This window comes from Patagioenas fasciata, chromosome 1 (genome assembly GCF_037038585.1).
Source record: "Patagioenas fasciata isolate bPatFas1 chromosome 1, bPatFas1.hap1, whole genome shotgun sequence".
In the NCBI taxonomy this organism is placed as follows: domain Eukaryota; kingdom Metazoa; phylum Chordata; class Aves; order Columbiformes; family Columbidae; genus Patagioenas; species Patagioenas fasciata.
Window position 1 is genome coordinate 128,923,271 of NC_092520.1, and position 25,876 is coordinate 128,949,146.

Consider the following 25,876-nt stretch of genomic DNA (forward strand, 5'->3'; position numbering starts at 1 on the left):
ACTCTTACCCTAACCGTAATGGATGTAACCCTAAAGATAACCCTAATGTCCTCATCCCGACACCCTAACACCCCTAACGCTAACTCTAACTCTATTGGCTATAACCCTAACCCCCAACCTAATGCCCCACCGTAATCCTAACGCTAACCCTAACAAAATGGCACTAACCTAAACCCTAACCCTAACCCTAACATTAACGCTAAACCCTAAGTCTAACCATAACCCTAACCCCAATCAATAACCCTATCAATAACCTTAACCCTAATAGCCCTAACCCTAAGCCTAACCCTAATGTCCCTAAGCATAACCCTAACCCTAACCCTAACACTAACCTTAACCCTAACCCTAATAGCCCTTACCCTAACCATACGCCTACCCCTAATCCTAATGCCCCCAAACTAATCCTAAGGCTAACCCTAAAAAAATGGCACTAACCCTAACCCTTACCCTAACCCTAACCCTAATCCTAACCCTAACTCTAACCCTATCCCTTACGTAACCCTAACCCTAATCGTAACCCTAACCCTAACCCTTACGCTAACCCTAACCCTAATGGCCCTAAACCCTACCCCTACCCCTACCCCTAACCCTAACCCTAAACCCTAACCCTAATGCTAACCCTAACCCTAATGGCCCTAACCCTAACCCTAATGGCCCTAATCCTAACCCTAACCCTAACCCTATCCCTACCCCTAACGCTCACATCCCTAACCCTAACCCTAACCCTAACCCTAACCCTAATGGCCCTAATGCTAACCTAACCCTAACGGCCCTAAACCTAAACCTCACCCTAACCCTTAATCTATCCCTAATGACTCTAAGCCTAATCCTACCCCTTACCGTAATGTCCCTAACCATAACCCAAACCCTAAACCTAATCCTAACCCTAACCCTAAGCTGAACCCTAACCCTAAGCTGAACCCTACCCCTAACCCTAACCCTAACTCTAACCTAACCCTAACCCTAACCCTAATCCTAACCCTAACCCTAACCCTGACCCTGACCCTAATGGCCCTAACCCAAACCTGAACCTGAACCCGAACCCTAACCCTAACCCTAACCCTAACCCTAACCGTAACTCTAACCCTAACCCTAACCCTAACGCTAACCCTAAAGGCCCTAACCCTAACCATAATGGCCCTAACCCTAACCCTCACCCTAACCCTGACCCTAACCCTAACAGCCTTATCCCTAACCCTAACCCTAACCCTAAACCCTAACCCTAACCCTAACCCTAACCCTAAACCCTAACCCTAATCCAAACCCTCACCCTAACCCTAATGGTCTTTACACTAACCCTAACGCTAACCCTAAACTCTAACCCTAACCGTAACCCTAACCCTAAACACTAACCCTATCCCTAACCCTAACCCTAATGCCCCTAAATCTAACCCTCACCCTAACTCTAACTCTAAACCCTAACCCTAACCCTAGCCCTAACTCTAACACTAACCCTAACCCATAACTGCCCCCTTTCCTCACTACCTCACACCTATGGGCAGAGCGCTCAGAATGTCCTTGCCTCTCAGATCAGAGCAATTAAAAACATTATCTCTGTGCTGGGGTGTTATCTTCTTGTTCTCAAACTAAGTCCAAATATTGACTCTGCTAGCTATGGAAAAGATAGGTTTCTAACTGCATGAAGAAAACGATATCATTCTCAGTCAAACCAGCACAAGCCTCCATTAATGTCATCTGATGTCGTGTATGTACTCTTTCACATGACTGGTGTGGACTTTCTCACTCCTTGGTGTCACAGTGATCTAGCTTCACCTTCCTCTTCCCCATCCCAATATTTCTAATGTTCTTATTACTGCACTGGCATTTTTTCACTCTTGTATGTTTTTAGTTACTGATATGTGACTATGTAATGCTTTTTCTCTTACCCCCCAGTAAAATGAGGCCATGTCATTTTGTGTCATTCAGTCCTGCCGTTTTAGGCTCATGGTATTACCTTCTTGAGAATTTGACTGATGTTCTAGATAAGGTGGAGTGGTTACAATATGAGACCTAACGTGACTGGCTGTCACATGGTGAGAGGAAGAGTTGAAAAGGGCAACTGACAGGCACCTCTTTTCAGAATTGATGAAGAGTGATACCCCTAAGTCTATGATAGTGCTGAAGACATCTGTGCTGATTACTTCACAGAAACAACCATCTGAGATCCCAGAATAATCATGAAGCAAGGTCTCAATCAGGTAAGAAAACCTAAATCTCTCTTCAGAACGTCAGCCTTCCTTACTACCTTCACCTTCCTTCTTGCCTTAACTACAGAAGTTCAAGTTAATATTTCCCAGGGCCTGTAGCTTATTTTTCAGTTTGTCTGTCTTTTTCATTTTCACTTGCTGTTTTCAGTTTAAATCTTTTCATCCTGTCTTTCATGACTTCCCTTTTTAGATTTGACCTTTCTCTCTCTAGTTCTACACCAGTTTTCTTTCAGTAACTTCATTTTCTTTTTTCTGAATAGGAAAAATCTTGTATGTTTATGATATTATTAACTGGTATATGCAACTATTTTCTTAGCAAAGATGCAAGATAATGCCTTTGGTGGGGTTAGAGCATGAGTAAGTGCAATGAGGTGAAAGAAACACCCCACCTTCAACAAATCACAAGAAATCAGCTGCCGGGCTGCCTATCTATTTTTTACAAAACTCTGTTTTGGTTGGTTTACGGTTCAGTATCTTTCCCAGGGTGAGTCCTCAGCCAGTGTTTATCAAGCCAAAACGCAGAAAATGAGAGCTTTTTCTCACCAATGCAAACTGATGTCAGTCATCCTGCTCTTGCTACCTCATCCAGTTTCAGTTCCTGGTTCCCAGAAAGCTCTGAGCATTACAGGAATAAAGAAACACTCCTTCTCCCAAAGGCTATGCACAATTGTTTCAGTGTCTTGCCCCTATGGGAGACATAATTTCTTGACTCCTGTTGACTACAGAATGGGAATCCAGTACCTGTTAAAAAGTCTCTGTCAAGACACTTTGATTTCCAACCCCTGGCCCAGCTATTATACATCCTGATTATAATCAGCCTTACTGGAGTGACAGATACACTTTCTCAAATGATATTAACATTTATTTTCACATTGCTACTGTTATAGTTTCATTAGATTGAATCTTATGTTCATCAACCACCAAAACCAATTCAAGCAATCTACCTTAAAGCTGCCTTAATATCTCTAACCAGATAAGTCACCATAACATTTCTGAACTACAAAATAGCTTCTGCTTGTGAACATACCTGCAGCAGAACATCAATGAAGCTGCTAAAGCCAAAATCTTTGCTTTCTACAACAGTATGATACCTGCAGATGATCAATATCAGTGTATTTTTCCATGCAAAGATGATCTACAGTCTTTCTTATCCTGTTTATTCTCTTTTACCACTGGCCAGTTACTTGCTGCTGCTCAAGCACTATTTTCAGCCTGCTGAGAAGTTTTGCCTCTCTCCATCCTATCAGAGCCACAGGGCTGTCTGGACTGTGACTGGCCTTTCCTTGGCTGTTGCTGGTACTGGCCATCCCTCTCCTCCAGGCTTCCTGGTATGTGTCTCACCTGTTTCCATTTTTCTCAGATTGCTATTGATTAAGCTGAGCTTCCCAGAAGTGCTTCCCAGGAAACCTCATTGTTTCCCTTGCCTACTTTGGAGCAGGCAAGCCATTCATGGGTGTGAATAGGCACGCCCAGCGTTGATCGTTTTTCTGACAACAAAGGGGAACATCCTCTGAAGTATGTTGCAACTGCTGATAGAAACTGATATGATGTGATTCATCAACCATAGCTGGATTCCAAGAAATTCTTTATACAAGAGGCTAAGGCAGGTCAGTACCAAAACCTTGCAGGTGTGTACTGAAAACAGATATCACAGAGAATGCAGGGGAGGAGAGTAGGGCTGAACTCTACAACAGAGGATACATCTCTCTTCCATGCTATAGACTCAAGACATGCAAACAGTAATGCTAATGTGCAGCTTTCTTTAATGTTTTATGAATTTGGCTGTAAGCTGATGCATTGAAAATGCTGGGAACCTGAAAGGTGTGGGCTAGAGGAGGAAGTATAGAGTTGCTTTGACATGTATATTCTCATCCTCTCCTGCTCGTTGTTTGTCTTGTTGCTGTGTGTTCTGGCACTGGGATGCATAATTCACTCCAGCTAACGCTCCCCTGTTTGATGAGCCATGTTTTGAAGGTAATGTGTGGGCGTATGTTGAAATGCTGCAGGGAGGGGTAAGCTGCATGTTAATAAACGACATCTTATCTACACATATACACAAACTGAAACAACAATTTGCCTTACTTATTTCAGTGTAAGGCTGGGTCTTATTGCTAAAAAAAAAAATAGTGCATGTTACTGCTGACTGTGTGGTATTGGTTACTGGGTATATGCTGACTCACTTAGGTTCACCTCCAGTCCAGCAGGAGAAAAGTACTGTCTGAAGACGAGAAAGTTGGAACAGACTTCTCAAATTAGTTCCTTGTAAATGTTTTTGCATTGTTACTGAGGTAGCAGATTTTCTCCTGCAGTTTGGGTTACAGAAGAGGATAAATAAAACTAAAGTAAGAAATGGCACTTAAGCCCCTGAATTTTATTTTTTAACACAAAGAGAAACTATACATGAGTTAATCAGCTGGTGTTCTAAAATTATAACAGAATTTGCTAGAGGGAGCAATCACACTTACACTTACTTACACTTACAATCCACCCAATTTGCTAGGTAGAATTATAAAACAATCAGTTCCTTGATTTTACTCCTGTTACAGCTGCAGAGACAACATGCCACAGAGAGAGAATTCAGGGTTGTTTTATTCATTACTATACAGCAGTATCTAGAAATTCCATGCAGATTCAGAATTCAGTTTTGTAAATGCTTCAAGGACAATCTGTGTCCTGAATTGTTTGCAGCATCTTAAACAAAAAAAGTGTAGGGAAAAAAGTTGAAATAAAAAAAAGTTTCAAAAATTGAAGGTTAAAGAAGTAAATTGAGAGACTACTGACCACTGTCATAGCTTTATAATAAGTCCTAGAAGTTACATGACAGGTTTAAAAAAAGAGTAAAACCACTTAAATACAACTTTGACACTTAAGTTCTGCCTAATTTCAGAATTGTGACACTACAGAATTCCAGTTAGTGGCCTCAGAGGAGCCAAAACTCCACAAGTATTTCAGTTTGTGACAGCAAAGCTCCTCAGATACACACAGTTCTGCTCCTATCCATACTGGACATCTGATCAAGGCTGAACAGAATCATAGACTCAAAGAAAGCTATAGATGGGAGGGTTCCTATGGAGGTCTGTAGTCCACCACACTGCTCCCAGCACAGCTAGGTCCAGAACTAGATCAGGATGCTCATGGCCTTATCCAGGCAACATGTGAAATTTCCAAGGAGGAAGACCTCACAGCCTCTCAGGACACCTGTTCCAGTGCTGAACCATCCTTGCGAGAAGAAGTGTTTTTTTCTCTATGGCCAGCCAGTATTTTCTTTGTGCAAATGTTGTGACTGTTTCATTGTGCTGCTCTGAGAGGACTCCGAGTCTGGTGTATCTCTAGCCTCCCAACAGCTAGCTAAAGTCGGCAGTTAGATCCTCCTTTGGAATCCTCTTTGCCAGACTGAACAAACCTAACTCCCTCAGCTTCTCCTTGGACATTGCGCACTCCTCTTGAGCTTGATCTCATCTCTCATATGGGGGACTGCAACAGTGAGCACAGTGTTCCAGATGTGGCCTCACATGTGACAGATAATGGGGAATAATCACTTCCCTTCACCTGCTGGCCATAATCTTGCTATTGCAGCCCGGTATGTGGTTGGCCTTAATTGCCTCTTCCTGGCTTATGTTCATCTTGCTGTCCAATGGAAGCCCAGGTTCTTTTCTGCAGAGCTGCTCCCAAAACAATTAGTCCCTAGACTGTACTGATGCATGGAGTAGTTTTGTCCCGAAATGACTATGCCATATAGATAAAATATTATTATAGAAGAATATTTTGAAAGGTAGACTTCCTGTATGTTTCTGCCAAGCTGAGTCAATGGAAAGCAGTTCCATTTTAGCTGTCAAAAATCTTGACTTTGCTTCTCTTTCTGACTTACATAAGCCTACAGATCTCTTTAATGATTTAATTTTAAGTGACCAGGAATGACTGTAACAATGGTAATAAAAATAAATCAGGCCTCAGTCCTATCCACTGCTGAATAGTGATTTAATCTGAGTCAGTACGAAATAATGGATTATCTGAACTAGTTGAAACTCCACACAGTTCTACAAATGTCTTTAAAGTTTTTGTATCTGTTTTGCTTTACCTGTAAGTGTGAGTTTGGTTTAAACTAAGACACACAGATTTATTTTTATTTAAGAAGAGCAGCAATGCATTCTGTCAAACAGCTCAATGAATAATCAGCTCCTTTAAACTGCTTCAGTGAGGGTGTAACAACACTGCCTTCCTCTGAAGGTGCAATTACATCCTGTTGCTTGATTCACAGAAAAGCTCCAAACCCCCTTTTCTTAAGAGGAAAGGAACTACCTGTTGTTCATGCAGGTAAGGCAGAGGCAAGTGAGGAAAGAGGAAAGATGTCTGTGTCATATTGTATATAAGGAACTGGGTCCTGTAGAGGAGAGAAGAGAATGATTACAAAATGCTGAAAGAAAACATTAGCTCTAAGGACACTCACAGCCAGAGGGACCCCAGACTGGGCAAGAAACAGAATCTCAGCCCAGACTGAACTGCACATATTATCAAGAGGAACAAGTCTCTATTTCCTTGTCTTCTAACCCAGAAACAGTGCGTTGTCACTGAACTGATCAGCTCCAAATGAAAGGAAGGGAAACCCCTGTTTCTTCATCACTCTTTAGCTTTGTTGTGTTTAGTAGAATCCTCCTAAAGTCTCAGTACTTGAAGTGAGGTGGGTCTCAGTTGGTCCTTAGTGATTGAGTCCACAGTCTTGAGATCATGCATTGACCCATTGCTCCTGTTTTCTATTAAGACCTACTACTCGTGTACACTGTTGAGGAAGCTTTATAGCCAGGCTGTTTATAGCCAGCTGTCAGGGAGGTCCTGCAGCAGCAAAATGTGGGTGTAGGAGTTAGCCATGGCTTTATAACTACTGGGAACTGTCTCTAGCCGTGGTCCTTGTTGAGTTACCTGCTTTTGGAGGATCACTGCTCTCTCTGCACTCTCTAAAGAGTTCCTTCTTGGTCTTCACTGACTGCCCATTTCTCTTGTCTTAGAGCTTACCGTAAAGTTTCTTCCTAACTTAGTCAGACTGCTGACTTATGCTCTGAAGTAGAGATATAATTCCTAGTCTTGCACCTGAGTTAATATAATTGTGAATGTTTTCGTTATTCACCTGAGTCCCTAGATGTTTTGAATCCTGCTGAGATACGGGATCACAATAAAACCTTTGGGCAGTTCCAGTGATTGCAGTGGCAAAAATAAAGGTAAAGACATGTAGGCTTATCAGATTCACTTCCTCGACTTTATTAATTACTTGTTTCTGGACCTTTTTTGAGAAGTCTTCTTTCCAGAAAAAAATACCGATCTCCACTAGTAACTTTTTTTTTTTCCCATCAACTTCCTTCTATTTGCTCTTGATGTCATTGGAATATGTAATGTAATTTTCCAACTTCTTTCATACTTAAATATTGCTGGGTTTTTGATGTGAGCAGAAGTCTTCAAGGAATCTCTGCTTTTATTCTTGGTTTAAAGTGTAGAAAGAGTTGGAATTATTCCTTGTAGTAAATATTGTATTACATGATGAACACATGCAATGAGGAATTTTCACCTGTGACCAGTATATGTAATTTATTGTTATTCAGCTCTCTATGTCCTTAACTTTTCTATATCTTTACAACTTAAACAGCTTTGCATCACTCCACATTCCTAGGAACTTTCCGTTCTTCCTGTGACTAGCAAGATCCCATTCTCTCTAAGTGAAAAATATTGGCTATGTATTTTCTTTAAAAAATGTTATACAGAGTATATTGCAACAGACATTTTCGGTTTTGAGTCTGGATGATAGCTTACTTTAACTGTGATGCCACAGGGCTGAGCCAAGCATAAAGTTGTAAGCAGCCAAAAGGTCAGATCTAATTTCACAATCTTCATGTCTAATCACTGACTCCTTCCATTTGAAATCCTGTTTCTATATGAACTTTGGGGCAGATTCATTGTGGGGAAGGGAGAAGCCAGTCAGTAAACACCTTATATTCCCATTAACTTGAATCAGACTGTAGAGCAAAAGCTCCAACTCACTGTCTGATTGTCCTTGTACATCTCTGGCACAGATGTAGAGAACTTCAGTATGGGTGTGAATATAGAACGAATGGGTCTGCCTGTGAGTAGGAGCACCAGAAGGAGAAGTAGCAGAATGTCTGCAAGACCTATGTGTTGATGGTCATCAAGATCCAAACACATCAATCTGCATCTTCCTAGGACACTCGCATCAGGAGGGAGAGTTCAATGATGACTCTCACAAGCAGGACAGGATGGAGTGACTAATCAGTGTCAACTCCTAAAGGGTACCTAATGCATGTTCAAAACCTGCACATTGTCACCAACCTAAGAATAACTCAGAAGAAGTGATGAAGACCCGACAGCTGATATTCCTTGTAATCAATGTCATGGCAGATCATCTGGGGACAAGAACCTTGGTGGTTGTGAGAATAAAAGTCTGAAAGTGTGCTGAATGTGACTGAGTGAGACCAGTTTTGCTTTTAAATGAAATCACCTTCCTTCCCACATAATGAGCTGGTTCTACAGTACTGCAACATGATTTCCTATATCATTAGTGTAAACTTGTCTTACTTTGAGTTATTGCAGATAATGAAAATGCAGGTGCCACTGATTTGACAAGAGTATGACTTTCCTTCCTGTTTTGCAGGAAGTAATCTTTCCTTGCATAGGGAGATGCTTTAGGTTTGGATTGTTCCTATGGCAACATAAAGGTGAAAATACTAGTCTTTATCATGTGACTTTTATCTGGAAAGACTGTATCATATAAATAAGGATGCCTGAGGAGTGTTGAAATCTATCATCATAGGATTAATAATACCACTGCTACAGTTATTTTAGCAAAACCAGTGAGAGTTACAGCACATGCTGGACTGCAGCAGACATGAGACTGGAAGGTGCACAGCAGTGTTATTTTGTGTGTTTCCCACATGTAGGCAGAACAGGATAATTCAGACAAATTAGGGAAGATGAGTTTTGGACAGAAAAAGTAGGGAAAGGAGTAACTCCATTATTTTAGTTAATACTTCCCTCCGTCATAGCTCTTCAAAGTCCCAATCAGACCCTGTGATTCAGAACCCACTTCTTACACATCAAATTGCTGAGAAAAATCTAAAAGGCTGGCTTCTATTTCTCTGTCTAATCCAAAGGAATTTCAGCACTCCAACCTCTCTCGGTGCTCTCCCTTGGCAGATTGAGAGAGTAGAATGACATTTACTTTCTCTGGGCTACAATCATTAAAAATTATGGTAAGTGGATTTGACTGCTGTAAAGAATTGGCACTGTAACTAAGGAAGTTAAGTTGGAGCCATCTGACAAAAAAGAAATGTAGAATTTAAAACTCACATTAAAAGCTGTCTTCAAGTTGACAGGCTAGCCAGACTAAAATATTAACACAGAATATTGGCTCTCATGTCAATGAAAACCTAGTTGCTGCTGTGAGCAAAGGCTCAGCTGCATTATTTAAAATTATCAAAGTTGTAGTGAATATTTTAATTGCCTGCCAGATCTTCCAAAAACGAGAAGGGGAAGGTCTTAATAAAAGCACATTACTTACTAATAGAGAAGTACTTTAGAAATACATAAGAGAAGTACTTTGAGTCGAATAGTATTAAAGGATTTAAAGACAGTAAATAACTGTAATGAGCCTAGGACAAAGCTGAAGCATCAATTCCAAATCCTGTCAAGTCAAATCAAGTTTCAAAGTTCATCCTGCTGCAAGCACTGGGCTGGACTAGAGACCCTCAGAGGTCCCTTCTAAGATCAGTAGGATTCTACAGCAGAGGCTTCTAACCTGTCTTCTAGGAGGTATTGATATGCTCAAATACTTGGCAATGAAACTAAGGGACAGAAAGAAACTGAGGTTTATAATACCAATCAAAACCTTGGCAGAGGCCCTCACGTATTTCTGGCAGTCGTGGGCATAGGATAGCAGAGAGGTAACTATTACCTGCTGTGAGAAGATAGCAGGGCTGTGTCCAGAACTAGAGATGTTCCTCACAATCAGAGGTACCTTGGCAGACCCCTCTTCACTGTAAGTACATGGATGATGCCTTTGGGAAGCAGTACATGGCTGAAGCAGCAGTCTATGAGCCATGCTAGACTCCCAGCTCTTTAGTTCTGAGATACATGTGGGAAGCACAATGAGCAGTGCAGGTTTTCTGCAAAGACACTGTCTCCACCCAGTGTCCTTGCAGATGAATGGAGTGAGGAGATATCCCAGAGCCCAAGACTATCCCCCATCCTATTCCCACCAGTATTCCCACAGCCATTCCATCCTCAGGCCCTCTCCTATGCCCGGCTGTTTTGAGTGCAGGGTTTTGCTGTATAGACCTGTAGAGAGAACTCAGGGATGAGAGTAGGAAGAAAGAAGCTTCTGAGACAAGAGCAGCAACAATGTGTAAGACACCTCAGAACCATCTTCTTTTTAAATGTTATCTTTCAGTTGCCAGGACCTGTCTGAGGTCCCTTTTCCAGCCATCCCCACCCACCTTTACAAGTGACTGTTTCAGACTTGTTGACCCAGTATGCTGTATGCTGAGAGCTGGAGAGTGCTCAAGTGGAGTAAGACAGCAATATCCCTGATGTGGGGCATGAACACAGAGAAAAAAAAAAAAAAAGTAATTTCTAAATCAGCAGAATCCAGTCAGGCAATGCAGAGTTAGACAAGAGCATATTCCACGTTCAACCAAAGATCTTCCCCTGGGCATCATAACTGTTTGGTTTGGGTAGGGTCTCAATATCCCCCAGTGTATGAGTACAGTTGGGCACCTACATTCCACAAACGGTCCTGTCCGTCCTTAGGAGAAGAATGCCATCATCCCCAAATTTGCAGAGGCCTGAGATCTGGCAAACACAGGTGTCCTGAAGTTTTCCAACAAAACCAGCTAAGACATCTCTAAGAATCCCTTCATGATTTACACAGACATAAAAAATCCAAAATATTCATCCTTGCAATTAATTTTGTAAAGGCTGCCCTGAGCAAGGCACTAGATGAGAACACAGATCTCATCAGTGGTTGAGCACCAGAGCTCAACCTGTAAGGCCTGTAGATCACATCAGTGCTGTGCATGTGCTCAAAAATGAAGAGAATTTGGTAGATGATGGCAGAGACATTCCGGGTACTCAAGGTCCAGTATCTTGAATGGTACATGCTATTCAAAGAGGTACCTTCACTCAAGGAGGTAGTTCAAAGTGATATCCTCAGTGCTATCTACCAGTACCATTGATACTGGTAGGGTACTAGTGAAATCTCCTTTTCAGTGTAGAGAAACTTCTGAAAGTTTTTTTGGTTTTATGTTTTTTTTGTTTGTTTGGTTTTTTGTTTGTTTTTGTTTGTTTGTTTGTTTGTTTGGTTTGGTTTGGTTTTTTTTTTTTTCCCCCACACTGCCATGTTTTGTCAGCAATCAAGGTAAGACAATTCCTAAATATTGTTCCTAGAAATAATCAGTATCCTAAAATAATTAAATGCACTCACATTAAAAATATTTCTGTACTTTTATGGTAGTCAAAATACAAAGTTTACTAAGAGGATGTGTTTCTGTTATTGGTTAGGCAAGTTGAAATTCTTCTGGAAGTCCAATTTTAAGAGCATGGAAGACGTTTCAATGTATTCACCTCCCCTTGTCAAAGCCATGTTATCACAGCCTAATCCATTTTGGCTTCCATGGCAAGTGCATCCACCAGCCTCCATTCTTTTGGACTCTTTAAATGCTTAGAAAACCTGCAGATAATCCTCTGTTTAACCATATAGCTTCTTTTGTTCTTTAATCTGAAGCAGCAGGAAAGCAACAAGATGAAATTAATACAACTATTTACAATAATGGAGTTGTAGTCAATGAAAAAGTATGGGAATATAAGATTAAACTTAGGAAGCAGACTTCGATATCGTGAGGGTGAAAAGCTGTCAAAGATGGTGATTTGCTTTATTGAGAAAAGGCTCCTGTTTGCCTTATGTTTATCATTCAACATGCCAATGGCAATAGCCATATTGATTTTACTGTGATAAAAACTATATTGCTATAGGAGTTTTGCTTGCAGATATTTCTAGGTAGAAGATTTACAGAAGAGGAGAGATGAGTCCTTCCTGAGATTGTTTTGTGCCATTATATGAAACTACTTATCCAGCATATAAAATCTGATAGGATCCTATATGATAAAACAAATAAAGACTACACACCTATAAACAGGCTAATGGGAAACAAATATGCTTAAATATTCTGCCCTTCTCTCCCAATAAAAAAATTTCTAGATACTAAAAGATTTTTATTTTCTAACAAGATTGTTGTGCAGGCCTTAAGTCCCTTTAATGGCCCGCCTGGGGAAGCAGCCAGGAAGGTAGGACAAGAAATAAACAGGAGACCAAAGTGGAGCTGAGGAATGAGGTGAAGCTCCATGTCAGCTGCTTGGTTTCAGTGGCAGTTTCACTTTGCCCTGCAATCATCTCCACATCAAAAAGCTGACTGAAGGTGCTAGTAATAATACCAGCACTGTATCCATAACCTAAAGCTCTTGGCTCTAAAGATCCTGCCATGCTCAGTTATCTTCTAGACAAGTCCATGAAAATGTGAGAATGGGAAGCTTAATATCCGCCCAGTGTATACCCTTGGCTCTACCTGTTTAAGTGCAAACATATGAGACAGTCTGGTTTTACAAATCGGCATGTAAAGATCTAAGACCATCTGGTTCTACAGATGAATGTGTAAAGATGAGGAAAGACCAGATGGCTCAGTAGAATATGGTCCTTAGTTGCTGTTGAAAATCAGGTCTCATAAAGTCTGTGTTGCGTTTTATTGTGTTGTTGGTCTACAGTTGCTCTCAGCATTCACTTTAGTTTCCACGTTTTGATTTACTTAATAGATCAAGTTTCAAAAATCAAGTGGGAAGCTGATCTGACAATAGAGTTGACAGCAAGTTGGTAAGATGTTACCACTATCAGTGCCCTCTTTTCACCTGCAAGACAGCAAGGCATCTGTTTCAAATATCTTGTCTTGATGTCAACATTGAACACACTCAGGATGAACATAGATTGTTAATGCAGCGACCAGTAGCAACTATTTCATTTCGGCACAGGATAGCAACACTACAACACCAAGATTAAGCTACAAGAGTAAGAAAAAAGGACAAGCTTATTGTGTTTATTTTGTGGAGGCAACCGTAATTCATCAAGAAGAGTATCATAAAAGTAACTGCAGACTTGAAACAGATAAAAAAGCTCTAAAATTTCTGCTAATTGAAACAAATAACAACAAACCAACAACCAATCAACCAAACACACACACACACAAAGAAGCAACAAATTAAAAGATTGATTAGCTCACACATTCAGCTGTCAGTGTAGGAAAAAAGTAAAATCACACTATCAAAGTGACTAGCGATACAGATGCTTGTTGCATGTTATTAATGCTAAAGATATCTTTTTCAATGTTGGTGAGGTGTTTTCACACTTAAGGATAATGAATCCAAAATCGGAAAGAACAACTAGGAATCATGAACTAATTACAAATTACGGTTATGTATTTGTCATACAGAGACGACTATTGTTATATTTTGAGCTGAGATTAAATTACTAAAATTATTATAATCTTATTTTTCTACAACCTAGTTGAAGAAGTCACGAGCATCTGTACTAGAAATCAAATTTCCCTGGGTCAAATTTTCTGTTTATTGTACATACGCTGCTTGTGTTAGTAATGTTCAAGGAGAAATTGAACCTTGCCTTTTATTTTTCCCCTTGTTTCTTCCTGAGGTCAGTAAGAAAATTAATAAAAAAGGGAAAAATTAATGCTATCAATATAAATAAATATTTTTAAATGTGCTCAGGAAGAATGCGCTCTTGAAGAGGAGCGTAAGTGTAGAACTGCACTTTTTGGATTTGTAACTGTAAAATGTGTTATAATATCTATTAAAAAATAATTAACTCTTGTGATTGAGACTTGTACAACTTGGAGCAGTTTTAAGAATGTGAATATGAATCAGATTATATTATGGCTGGGTTTGCACTGCTTTCCACTTGTCTATCCAGAATGTTGCATCTTAACATAAGTGAAACCCTGTTTGGCTTAGATTTGTTTTTGCAATAGATCCCTCAGTCTCACATGGATTCACTGTTGACCAAAAGTGCTAACTTGGAAAGAAACAAAAGCCTAGCCATCACCAGACAAAGCTGATTGTATCACCCTTAAACTACGCATGGTCCTGATGGGTGGGATGGGCCGCTCTCTGCTCCTGCCACAGCACCGTGAGGCAGCCAGGACCTCTTGGGTTCCACATCCACTGGACCACCCAGAGGAGCAGAACTGGGATGTGAAAGGCAAGAGAATTTTCTCAGGTAATTTCTGGGCAAAATAAAGGTCCTCTTCCTCATTTTCAGGATGGTACAATAATTTAATTTAGTCCTGTTTTGCAAGCCCAACGAGAGCATGGCAGACCACGTGCAGGACAGCTTATCTAGAGACAAAAGGCAGAAAGCCTGCAGCTCAGCCAACAGTGGAAATACACTTTTGTCCCTAATTAGGTCTCCAGCCAGGGTAGAGATATATCAGAGTACATTGCTGAAGAACAAGTAAGTGGAATTTTATGCAGGTATACTGGAATTATAGTCCATATCTATGTCCCTCCAACTCTGTTAAGTGGAGAATATATACGGGAATCTGCGCTCCCATTTTGACTAGAGTCCAAGGAAGGAGTTGTCTACATTCCTGGTGCCAAGAAGACACGATTGTTCATCTACTGGTGATTAACAGGATCAGAAAAAGATTAAGGTGGAAAGGGACTACTGGAGGTCTTTAGCCCAAATACCTGCTCACAGCAGGGTTAACACCAAAGCTGTGTCAGGTTGCTCAGGGCCCTGTACAGGCAAACTCTCCATCTCCAAGGGCGTTACTCTCTGGATATGTGCAGAAGAGTGAGGGAGTTTCCTCTGCTTCTACTGGGAATGAAAACCCAGATCTATACCCTATCTCTATCAGCTTCATTCGTTTCCTTGCCCTTGTTATTATTCTCAGGGAAGAAAGATAAAAAGCTTGACTACTTGTGCAGTCAGGTCCCTAAGCTAGGGGTGACCACTTTGTGATTAAGAGGAGTCACTTGTGTTCCTTTGTAGGAGTTTAAAATATCTGTTTAAATTAAAGTCTAAGTTTCTGAGTGAAAAAAGTCTGTGTACAGAACTAATTTAACAACTCTAAGCCACTAGATGGTAGGAGTATATTTTCTGCAGGAAGACTGTCTGGAGTCAGTTGTTTGAAATATTCTAAGATAATTGCTGGTCGAGTAGAGTCAGAAAACTTTCCAACAGGAAAAAGAAAACACTAGAATATTAAAACATGGTCATGGAAGTGGAGTTTGTTGTAGAATGTCACTGGGGCCCCTGGGAGCCCTATACATCTATGCTACAATAACACCTTAGTGAAAGCCAGTTGAAGATGCACAGATGCAAGTTATCAATACCAAAGGATGCTTCAATAGTTTGGGAAGTAAGTGAGGAACTCTAGAGATTTCTTCTAGGTTCAGTTTCATTCATCATCTAGAAGGACATTTAACAGCACAATGGTGAAACTCACCACTCTTTCTAAAATGTGAAGAGGAACACACACAGTAAACAATTTATAAGAAACATATGAAAGAGTTCTGTCTGAACTGCAGTTCAAAAGAAACACATCCCACCTCAGTCTTGGGAGTGTCCTTTGACTGTCCCAACTGTACATCAACACAAGACCTGGTGCATACCATTCCTCCTCTTCTCCCTCACCACAAGCCCACATATCTGTAGGAGGAAAGCCCAGGTGTGTTGTGTAGTGATATTTTCTAGCCAGATGCCTAATCTCAGCGATACATGAAACAGAATACTAGGAAATGGAAGGAAAACATGCCCTGTGATTCAGAAATACCCAGAGGGACTAGAAACACAGGATGAGATTCAACCCAAAGACATGTTGAGAGTGAGTTTAAAAGATGCAGTTACCTTCTTACCACCAAAAAGCATGCCAGAGATCGGACACTCACTGGGAAGCCATGACAGTGAACAGGTTATGGAGATGTAAAGCATAGAATCACAGAATATAATTGTAAAGAGAAATATTTTTTGAAATCAAGTTATTTCAGATTTTTAAGTTTGTTTTTTTTTTTTTTTTTTTTTTTACATTAGACACCTAGGGAATTAATTTTGTCCAACAGTTTAAAAAGACAAAATCCAGCCTTGTGATGCACAAGCATAAGGATCCTGTCAATCCTATTCATAAAACTCAGCAGAGTTGTATGAATAATTCACATGTAGTACTCCATTGTACTGGGTGCAGCCTCTGTGTAAATTTCTCCTTTTGGATCTCCACTTCCGTGCAGAGAACACATGGCAAAGCACTGCAACAGGGCTTTTACAGATACTAGAAAAGTTCCAGGCATTTGGGCTTCTACATTTTTATGTTTCCACTTGTTTATGGATTTGCTGCAGATCTTGATCTTGCTGTAACACTAGATCATATTTTGTTTGACTACCACTGTACACATTCTGACTGGGAGCTACAGTAGGTGAACTCCAATCTACAAAATAACAAGGAGTTACACACAATTTCTGACCACCATCATCTGGAATACCCAAATTTCTAACTCACATCAGCCAACACTAACAAGTTGGGAGAAAATATTTTTCAGACCTTCTCTTCCAACAAGCCTTAGTAGACCTGTTCCCGCCTATTCCAAATAGCTTAGATCAAATGTCCTGAGTATCTGCCTACTAATGAAACAGAGACAGAGCATCCCCAGCTTCTTCACCCCAGAGCTTTGGTACTTCTCTGATGGAACATATGCAAACTCAAGTAGCCCTGAGAAATTGAATGTAAAGCTGTAACATTGTGGTTTGTTGTTTTTTTTTCCTTAGAAAAGATATGAGCTCCTGAGGTGGCCTAGAGCTTTATTCTCCAGTTGCAAATGGTTCTTTCCCATTTCATGTCTATGCAGGCCTTGCCTATACTGTCCCATCACAAAGGAGAAGTTAGCCATCTGCCCCACTGCTACATCAATGACTGAAGAAGGCACAGTACTGTATAAATGAGGACTGAAATGGATACATTCCAGTACTGCTAAGTCAAGGTATGGGATGTAGACAAGGAAACCTTATACTGGTGTGGCGGTGGAAGTCATTCAAATATGGGGATATGCTATCACAGTCTGGGGAACAAAACGGGCTGCTGCTACTGCATACAGATGGATTTCCTAAATATCTACTGTGAGGACGGCTCAGGGGTTTTAGCCGCATTCTCACAGAGAGTAGTGGATCGAGCAGTCTCTAACTCAGTATCTGGGCTGTTTTCATCTCTCAGAGTTACAAGTGCGCCTCGGTGGGATGGGCAGGGGGCAGGGGCAGCGGCCAGCCCTAGCCAGGGATCCAGCTGAGCGCTCCCGGAAAGACGCCCGGGGACGCCGGAGCAAGAGCGGGGACGGTGGCGAGGGCTGCCCAGGAGGTGGCAATCGGGAGCCTCTTACGAGACTGGAGCAAAGGTGGAGGGAGGCTCCCAGGAAAAAGGTGGCTGCCTTTAAGGTGGATTTATTTGCCTGCCAGATGGGAAGTCTGTGACCAGCCCCTTTAAAACAGGTAAAGGCAGTAAGGCTTCTCCACCCACTCGCCTTGATCTTTCATCATAACTGTGGGCCAGGCAGGGAGGTTGTGCAATGTGTGCGCTCCAGTCAGGAGGCTGCGGGAGAGGTTCATGCACTGCCAGCAGGAGCCAAGGCTCGGAGGCCTGAGCCAGGAAAGCAGGCAGGGGCTGGGAGCCAGCCCCCCTCTCCAACCACCATGGAGCTGAGGACCTGGAGCAGCAGGATTGAGCTCTCCCTCAGGCTCCTTCTCTTCTGGACTCTCTTTCCTCCCAAGGTGCCTGGGAAAGAAGGTAAGCGTGGGACCACTGGTCCCTCTGCCTGGAGGGTTGGACTTGGGCAGTCAGGCAGAGAGGTTCCTCTCTAGGGGGCAGGAAAGAAGGCCTGGCACATATGCCTCAGGGTCACCACAGGCTGCCCACAGGGAGCTGGAGAGTGACCGGGGGTGTCTGGGGAGCGCAGGTGGGTCTGGGGGAATGAAGGCCAGGAGCAAATCCCATCCAGAGTCTTGGTGGCTTAGTGAATTGAGCCCAGGTATCTTTTTCTCCTGTCTCTCCACCCCCTCCCAGCTGAAGAACAAATGCCTCAGCATATCCAGTAATCGAAGAGAATTCTGCCCCTCTTTGCTTTAAACACAAGAGTTGCCGATAGCAAATTTAAACACAAACTCAGAAAGTTTCTCCCCCTGCCCCCGCCAACATTCCTGCATTTTCCTCAGGAAGCCCTCTTGGGAGTTAACCCCTGTGAGCAAGAGGACAGTGATTTTTTTCAGAGGCTTGGAAGGTGAGAGAGACTGTGCTGGAAAGCAGACCTGGGTTTTACAGTTTCCTCTTCCACCTCTTAAGTCTCCCTTGCTTCCCTTCTCTGTTCCACTTAGTCCCTTTTATTACGTGTAGTGATCTTTTTTCTTCCATCTTGGCCATTGCACGGTGCTTATGAAACATCTGGGGAATGGGAATTTTTAATAGAGAGGCGAGGAAGAGTAAATATCTGTTCTGTTCCCCACCTCCTCCTGCTGTTAATTCCTGCCAGAGACTTCTAGTCTCTGGTTTGCACAGTGAGAGGTGTTGTGGCATTTCCATCCCAAGAGAAGCCCTCTTCTTTGCTGTCCCATGCTCTTGATTGAGAGGACTTAGTCATAACTGGCAGTTCAGCTACTGGCTCATCTCAGACTCTGTGAGTGCTGAGTGCTCTTTTAAAAGGGTTCTTGACCAGCACGTTTGTATGAAGCTACATGGATGCAGCTAGCAACCATTGTGGAGAAGGCTAGCCTAAGTGAGAAGTAAAATAAGGTAGCAGCATGCAGGTTCTGTTTCCGTAAGTGTGTGACCAGTAGTTGGCAGTAAGACTCAGGGACTTCTCTGCCAGCTTCTCCCCTATCTCAACCATCTCATTTGGGCTATGTCTGTGATCCACTCTTCTTTAACCTGTCTGTCTGGGAATAGCTCATTTCCCTGGCATCCCTTCTTATCTGAAGTCTTTCTTCTTTTGGGGGAGACCTCTTCCCATGTGGCTGGACAGCCACATGAGATTCCTAGCAGTGAGGCTGTGGATGAAAGTGCTAGTACCCCCGAGTACTCATACGCTCTATGCTCTTGTAGTGGTGCTGACTCATTCTTCCTTTCCTTGGAGAATCCCTGTTGCAGGTTTCTCTTTGAGAGGTACTTTCTTGAGAATGGACTTCACCCCCTCCAGTGGGCACTTGGCAGCTAAATGAGCCGCTGCTGGTGGTACTGCAGCATGGCACAGGGGCTCTGCAAGGTTCCTGGCCCAGCTGCTTCTAATTTCCCTTTCCCTTGCTCTGCTAGAACCTGCCATGCAGCTCCTCTCGCTTTGACATCACCGCTTCAGGCCTGAAGTGTGTGGGATAGATATTATCTGGGTGACAATTCTGGAAGGACAGGCTACCTCACCCTGTGAGTTTTTGGAGCAAACAACACAAGAATAGTATCTCAAATAGAGTGACTGAGAGCAGAAGGGAAGGGAGTGAGGAACCTTGTCTGGACAGAGAGTCTGTGGCTAGGAAGGTTTTGCCATATGATCATGCAATGTGGACACTGCAAAGTTGCAAAACCTGGATTCCTGCTTTTCCCTTCTCCCAATCCTGAAAGGGTGTTTCAGAGGTGAGAACAGCAGTACAATCCCTCTTATCTCTGATTCTGGGCCCACAGCCTGCTTCCTCATTCCACAGGGCTGTTGCTGATCTGCACTCTATTACTTATAGTTGGCAGACAGTATTTGTAAAGCAGTCAGATGAGGGGGAGGAAATCTGGTTATTTAAATGGCGTTTAAATATTTCCCCCCTCCTACCTTTCACCCCCAAATTCTTTTCTGAGATGCCATAAACAACCCCTTTGAATACATGCACAGGAATTTAAAAGGCAATCCAAGGAATTTTTCCTTTACCCTATGTTCCAAGCTGGGTCTGTCATAGATGCATCAGTAGCCTGTTCTGGCTGCACTGGCAGAGCCAAAGGCAGGCACAAAGCTGCACATCCAGCAATACCACTTACTCCAACTCCTCTCTCTTCTCCCTATTTGCCTACAAAGTGATACATTTTAACTTCTCATCAGATCAAGACTTGAGGACAAACTCTGGTCACATTTTCAAATTTATTTGAGGACTAAAAATTAACATACCACTGAATTTCTCCTTTGTCACATAATTCTAGGAGCCAAGGCTTGACACAGCCATGCAAGGCAATTCTGCAATTCTTCTCTTGCTGCCATGGCTAAAACAGTCATGGGAGGGAGAGAGTAAAATGATTTTTAGGCCACCATCAGATGGTGGGCAGCCTGGGTCAGAGGTAGACCGCTCAGCAGCTCGATCAACTGATGCATCTCATGGCTTTTGGGTACTCTCACAGTGGAAAGTTCCTTCTACAACTCAATGCTGCCTCTGTACTTTCCTACTGCACTTCAAGCACTAAATAGTACCTCTAGGGGACACTGATTGATCTTTTGTGTTGGTAACTTACTAGATTGCCTACCTCTTCATCCATTTTGTCTGCTGTCTTTCTATTCCAAGGAAAGATACATGCAGCTGCTAATGCTGAGTTCCCATTTCAACAGGCTACAGCTTCCTCCTCCCATTTTAGGAAGCAGAAAAATTCATCGGGGTTGCATGTTTTGGATGTGTATGGGTATTACTGGAGAGGAGTTTAATATATCAGGAAAACCTTTTAACTCCCGACTAGCTGCACTGTCTTGTATCTTCCCATCCTTCCTCTAGATGTGTTTTTTTAAAGTAAAAGGTCACAAAGGATGTAGGGTTGAGAGGAGAAGTGCAGGCTTTCTCTCCTGTGACAAAATGAGGATGAAGTCATTTCACAGGCCATATGAGTTAGGTCACTGACTTTTTTTTTTTTCCCCTTCTTCTGTTTTCCAGTGGATCTGCTCGACACAAGCACTGCACAGGGTGAACTGGGCTGGCTTCCAGACCCTCCAGAAGTAGGGGTGAGTACACACATTCAAGGAAGTGGAGCCACTGGGAGTACTAAATTATGGGAAAGCATAATCCAAGTTGAAATTCCACCTTGCTTCCCAAACTCAGGCTTCTGCAGCTCCACCTTCTGCTGGACATTGTATGCTTTGTAAATTGCTCTGCCTTGCAGCTCCTTCACCTCTGCAGCCTCACCCCCTAGCCAGCTGTTTGAGGACTGATGCCTCATTGACATCCAGTAGCTCTTCTGATGCCCATAGACTTACAGTAGCTCTTAGTGATTAATTGTGTCATTGAAATACATTGTTTCCGTGAAGTAATAAAGCTTAATGGAGGAAAAGAACCAAATCCTCACACAGTTTTTCATTCTAACATGTTGTAAACACATCTTATGTCTCCTTTTCCAAACAAGCAGCCATGACAGAAGTATTTCTGTCTCCAAGTCTCTCAAGAATTTAGAATCTTTATTTAAGGTTGTTCTATTTTCCTCTTGAGTACTAAGCTGAATGATTCAGATACACATTTTTAAACTCAGCAGCTAACTGAAGAAATAACTGTTAACTCAGGGGGTGGCAGTCTGGCCTGCTGAGTGGGCTGTAAGGTTCTAAGACTTTACACCCAGCCCTAGTGCTGTTTTTGGCCCACACAGCTGAAAATGAGAGAGGCATTTCTTTCTTTCATGACTGTAAAATTGAGTTGATGGAAGTACTTCAAAATCTACTCCTGAAACCACTGCAAAATTGGACCCAAAAAGACAGCTGAGCTCTTGGCTATTTTTGTACAAGTAGAGCAATTTGTATGAAGTACAGTTGAGCAGGCCCTCTAGTGTCACAAAGATGATTTCCTTTGTAACAGCAAAACTGGGAAGTGGTGGAAGGAAGGCACAAAGAAAAGGGAATTCAGGGACTATGCTACAGTAGTTGAAAGGACATATGTTAATACATAGTTCCAGTTCCTCATCCATGCTCTTATCTTTCTAGCAAGCCCCAAGCTTTCCTATGGAGAAAGTGGCTTTACCCTTGCTGCTTATGAAGTAGACCTGGGCTCAGCCTGTTCCTAATTAATTTTCTTAACTTTCCTCTGTAATGTGGTGTGGCTGGTTTAAATCCACGCCAGTCTCATCCTCCTCCTTCTGATAGTCTTTCTTGGTGAACCAGAACCAGACAGTGAGGTTCTCCTGTGCTGGCATAACTGCCTTTGTGTCATTAGTACAGATGTTTTTGTTGTTGTTGTTGTTGTTATTATTATTATTCCCTACTCAAAAAAGGTGCCCTAGTGAGACATATATGTAGATCATGGTTTTTTTTTTCATTGTTCCCTTTGTTTTCTGTGTGGTAATTTTAACTCCATACTAGGCACTAGGCATATTCAAGATGAAGTCTGCCTCTTAAAGAGATTGGAAAAAAAACCTGAAAAGTGCATTCTAAAAATAATCTGACAGAAGACAAAAAACTTTTGCTACAGAACATCTGATTTTTGCACAGTAGGTTAACTGCAGTGCTACATGTTGGCATACCCTTCTGCTTGAGCTACATCTTCTTTTAAAATATGTATATTTAAAATGTAGTTGTAACTGGGAGTTGTTGAAAATGCTGGAAAACATGGCCTGAGAGTAGGTCAGGATACTAATGACTGATCAAATATCAGAGGATGAAAAATAGATTAATTGACTTCTGATGAGCAACTCTTTTGCAGGGATTTGTCTAATGATGTCATTTCCCAATAACTGTTAGGTGGAAGGCTGACAAATTGCCATGAGCAAAAAGGGAACAATGGGCAATTCTCTTCGAATCAGAAGTTTGAACAACTGTTTCTGAAACAATTCTTCCAAAATGAAGACTTAAATATGTTTGAAAGAGAACTGAGATTAATTCAGAACACCTTTTGAGACACAAGAGCTAAGATTAATACTGAATAGTCTGACTAGCTTGATTAGTAACAGGCTGGAAACATCTGAGCAGTATTCCATACAGAGTTGAAGGATATATTTCATGTAACACTGCTTCTTGTACCTAACCTCAGATGCCAGAGATCTCCCATCTATGAACTGGATTTGTGTCAATATGCTTATCACACAGAGGAGGAATTTGCTATGAGGAATTTCATGCTTTATATGGACAAGGTCTCCAAGGCATAGCCAGAGGAGGTTGGATAATTCTGTGGAGGCGGAATTACACCTTTGTTTTCTCCTTACTTTTAGCCAGTGACACTGGATGAAATGGCTTGCCATGTGTGATTGTTCCATGGTCAGACTTGGTCTGTATCCAGTAGAGGCAATGATTCTGTTAAGACATGCTCAGCCTAAGAACACCGAACTGATACTAGTCGGTTTTGGACAGCATGGGTAATTTTTTCTGTACTTCTAGAGTACATTAACTGGCAGTGAAATCTTGCATAAGCTTAAAGGTCATCTTTAAGTGAAAGTGTCTGTACTTCATGTAAAGTGTCTGTAGAAGTTTGCTTGCTACAAGGTATGTGCTAGCTTTTGCTTTTAGTAGCTGTTTAGAAAGGGTTTCTTTCTTTTAAGGCTGCTATTGGAAACTAGGTCCTTAAAAAGGCAAACTGTAGATCCTATTATATAATCACTTTCTTATCTACCTTACTGCCCCCACCCACCCATCATCTAACAGATTTCAAATTTTGAGACAGCAATACCAATTGGGCATGGGAAGGCGTATCACAGTAGTAGTGGTAGATTCCCATCTTTTAAAATATATCAGGGAGCTAGTGATGACCACTTAGAAGGTGTCAGGAGTCCAAAACTTACTTGCTTTGACATTTCTTTAAGGCTCCTCTTGCTGCACAAACAGCCTGGCTACTGATTTCAAAAATCACTGAAACTGTCCTAAAAGAACTTCCTAAATCCTACCTTGAACAAATTCAGTTACTGGGCATAATAGCATTGCTTCTTGGTAGCTTGTAAAATAACATAATAAAAAGTTATTTATCTCTATTTTGCTTTTAGGTATAATTGCATCATCTTTGAACAGATGGTGATAAGGAGTCATGTTATCCTCTTGCATTTTACTTTTAATAGACAAGGCCCTAAGCAACCCAACTGGGCTTTGAAGTTAGCTTTACTGTGAGCAGGGGATTGGAGTAAAGACCCAAAGGTCCCTTCCCACTTAAATATTTCTGTGTTCACATGATAGTTTTGCATTCTTCGTTCACTAGCATTCTGAGCTTGAATTCGCAGCCCAGGCACAAAAGATCCTTCCAGTTTTACCCTATTTAATGTTTTGAACTCTGTAATATCTATTCCTATTGATTTTCTGTATCAGTTTTTGTACGTATTGGGCAACACAATGTTTGTCTTTAATTGTTATGATCATTTCATCCCCAGCTTGTGGGCTTATCTTGAAATTTTCCTTTGGTCCACTATTTCCAAATTCCTTTTTATGTGTATGTGAATAGTATTTACATAATCCAGTCATGCTTTCATGACTGTATATGACTACTTAAGTTCCTAGCCATTTGTGTTGTAGGATACTGCATACTGGGCCTCTCAAAATGACTTTTTGTCTCAATGCAGTTGAATAGATTGTAAATTAAATACACTTTATTATTTTTTAGCCAATATTTTTTCTTGGGAGGCATGCTTTCACCAGTTCTACATCTGTCTTTGCCTGTAAAAGAGCGCTTTTTAATAGTAGTTTTGTTTTTAAATTGGATATCTATTATTTCAGAAATGACATAAGCTCTGCTGCTGCCACTAATTGCCAAAATGTGTTGTATTTATTAGAAATTAAAGGTTCAGCAATGCTCAGTTCTGAACTGGTAAGCTGGCTTATGGAGCTTGTCTTTCCTCAATTATATTCCCATATGGATCATAGTAGTATTAAAGCTTCCAGATTATTTTTTTAGTCTCCTTTCTAGGCCACCATTGTTCTCATTCTCTTATGCATGGACATAATTATTTTTTTCTGCCTATTACATATTTGTGCTTGCTTCCACATATACTTCAAAGTGTTGCTATCAGTTTCAAACTTTCTACCAGGACTCCCAGGGTGCATGGCACCTGGTTTGCTCAGCTTTTCTGAAGTCTACCTTCATACAGGACTAAGGATGTACATTTAATTTCAGTGACCTAATGTATTCCAGAGGTTATTCATAAATAGCCACGAACTGCAACTATTGTGGCTCAAAAAACACTTGAAAAACTTTGGAAACTATACAATTCTTGCACAGTTCTGCACCCCATGTTTCACAGGAGGTCTGATTATGAACATAGTATCTGCCAAAGCTTTGTGAATGCAATTTGAGTAAAACAGTGCTCAGATTTTTTTTTTTTTAATGCTGTTATCTTCCTATCAAATCCCAGACAAATGACAAATTCTACACTGCTCAGTTATTTTGTTTAGGTAATAGACTAGATCAAGTACCTGTGACCTGTCAACAACTTTTATATCACTGACCACATGGTATAGTGTACGTGCCTTCAGGTTCTAGCAAGGTGAGGTTTTGTTCCACCAGACTAAGAGGTCCTACATGTTAATAACAGCTGATGTCTGGTTTCCATTTCCATCACTTCTGCTCAGACAGATAGGCTTGGTCATTAAAGGAATAGTGTTGTGGGCCACACAACCCTCAAATTGCAAGTGATTCCAGCACAGCACTCCTATTTCATTAAACC

At 41.5% G+C, this 25,876-nt stretch overlaps 1 protein-coding gene across 1 annotated transcript in view; it reads left to right on the forward strand.

Moving 5' to 3' along the window:
* The first annotated feature begins 17,693 nt into the window (after nucleotides 1–17,693).
* Nucleotides 17,694–25,876, forward strand: part of EPHA1 (EPH receptor A1) — a 33,891-nt gene continuing 25,708 nt past the window's right edge. Inside the window, exons 1-2 of the mRNA XM_065849786.2 lie at nucleotides 17,694–18,094; nucleotides 21,190–21,257. Of these exons, the coding sequence (XP_065705858.2) occupies nucleotides 18,001–18,094; nucleotides 21,190–21,257 (162 nt within the window). The 5' untranslated portion in view covers nucleotides 17,694–18,000. The remainder of the gene's footprint in view (nucleotides 18,095–21,189; nucleotides 21,258–25,876) is intronic.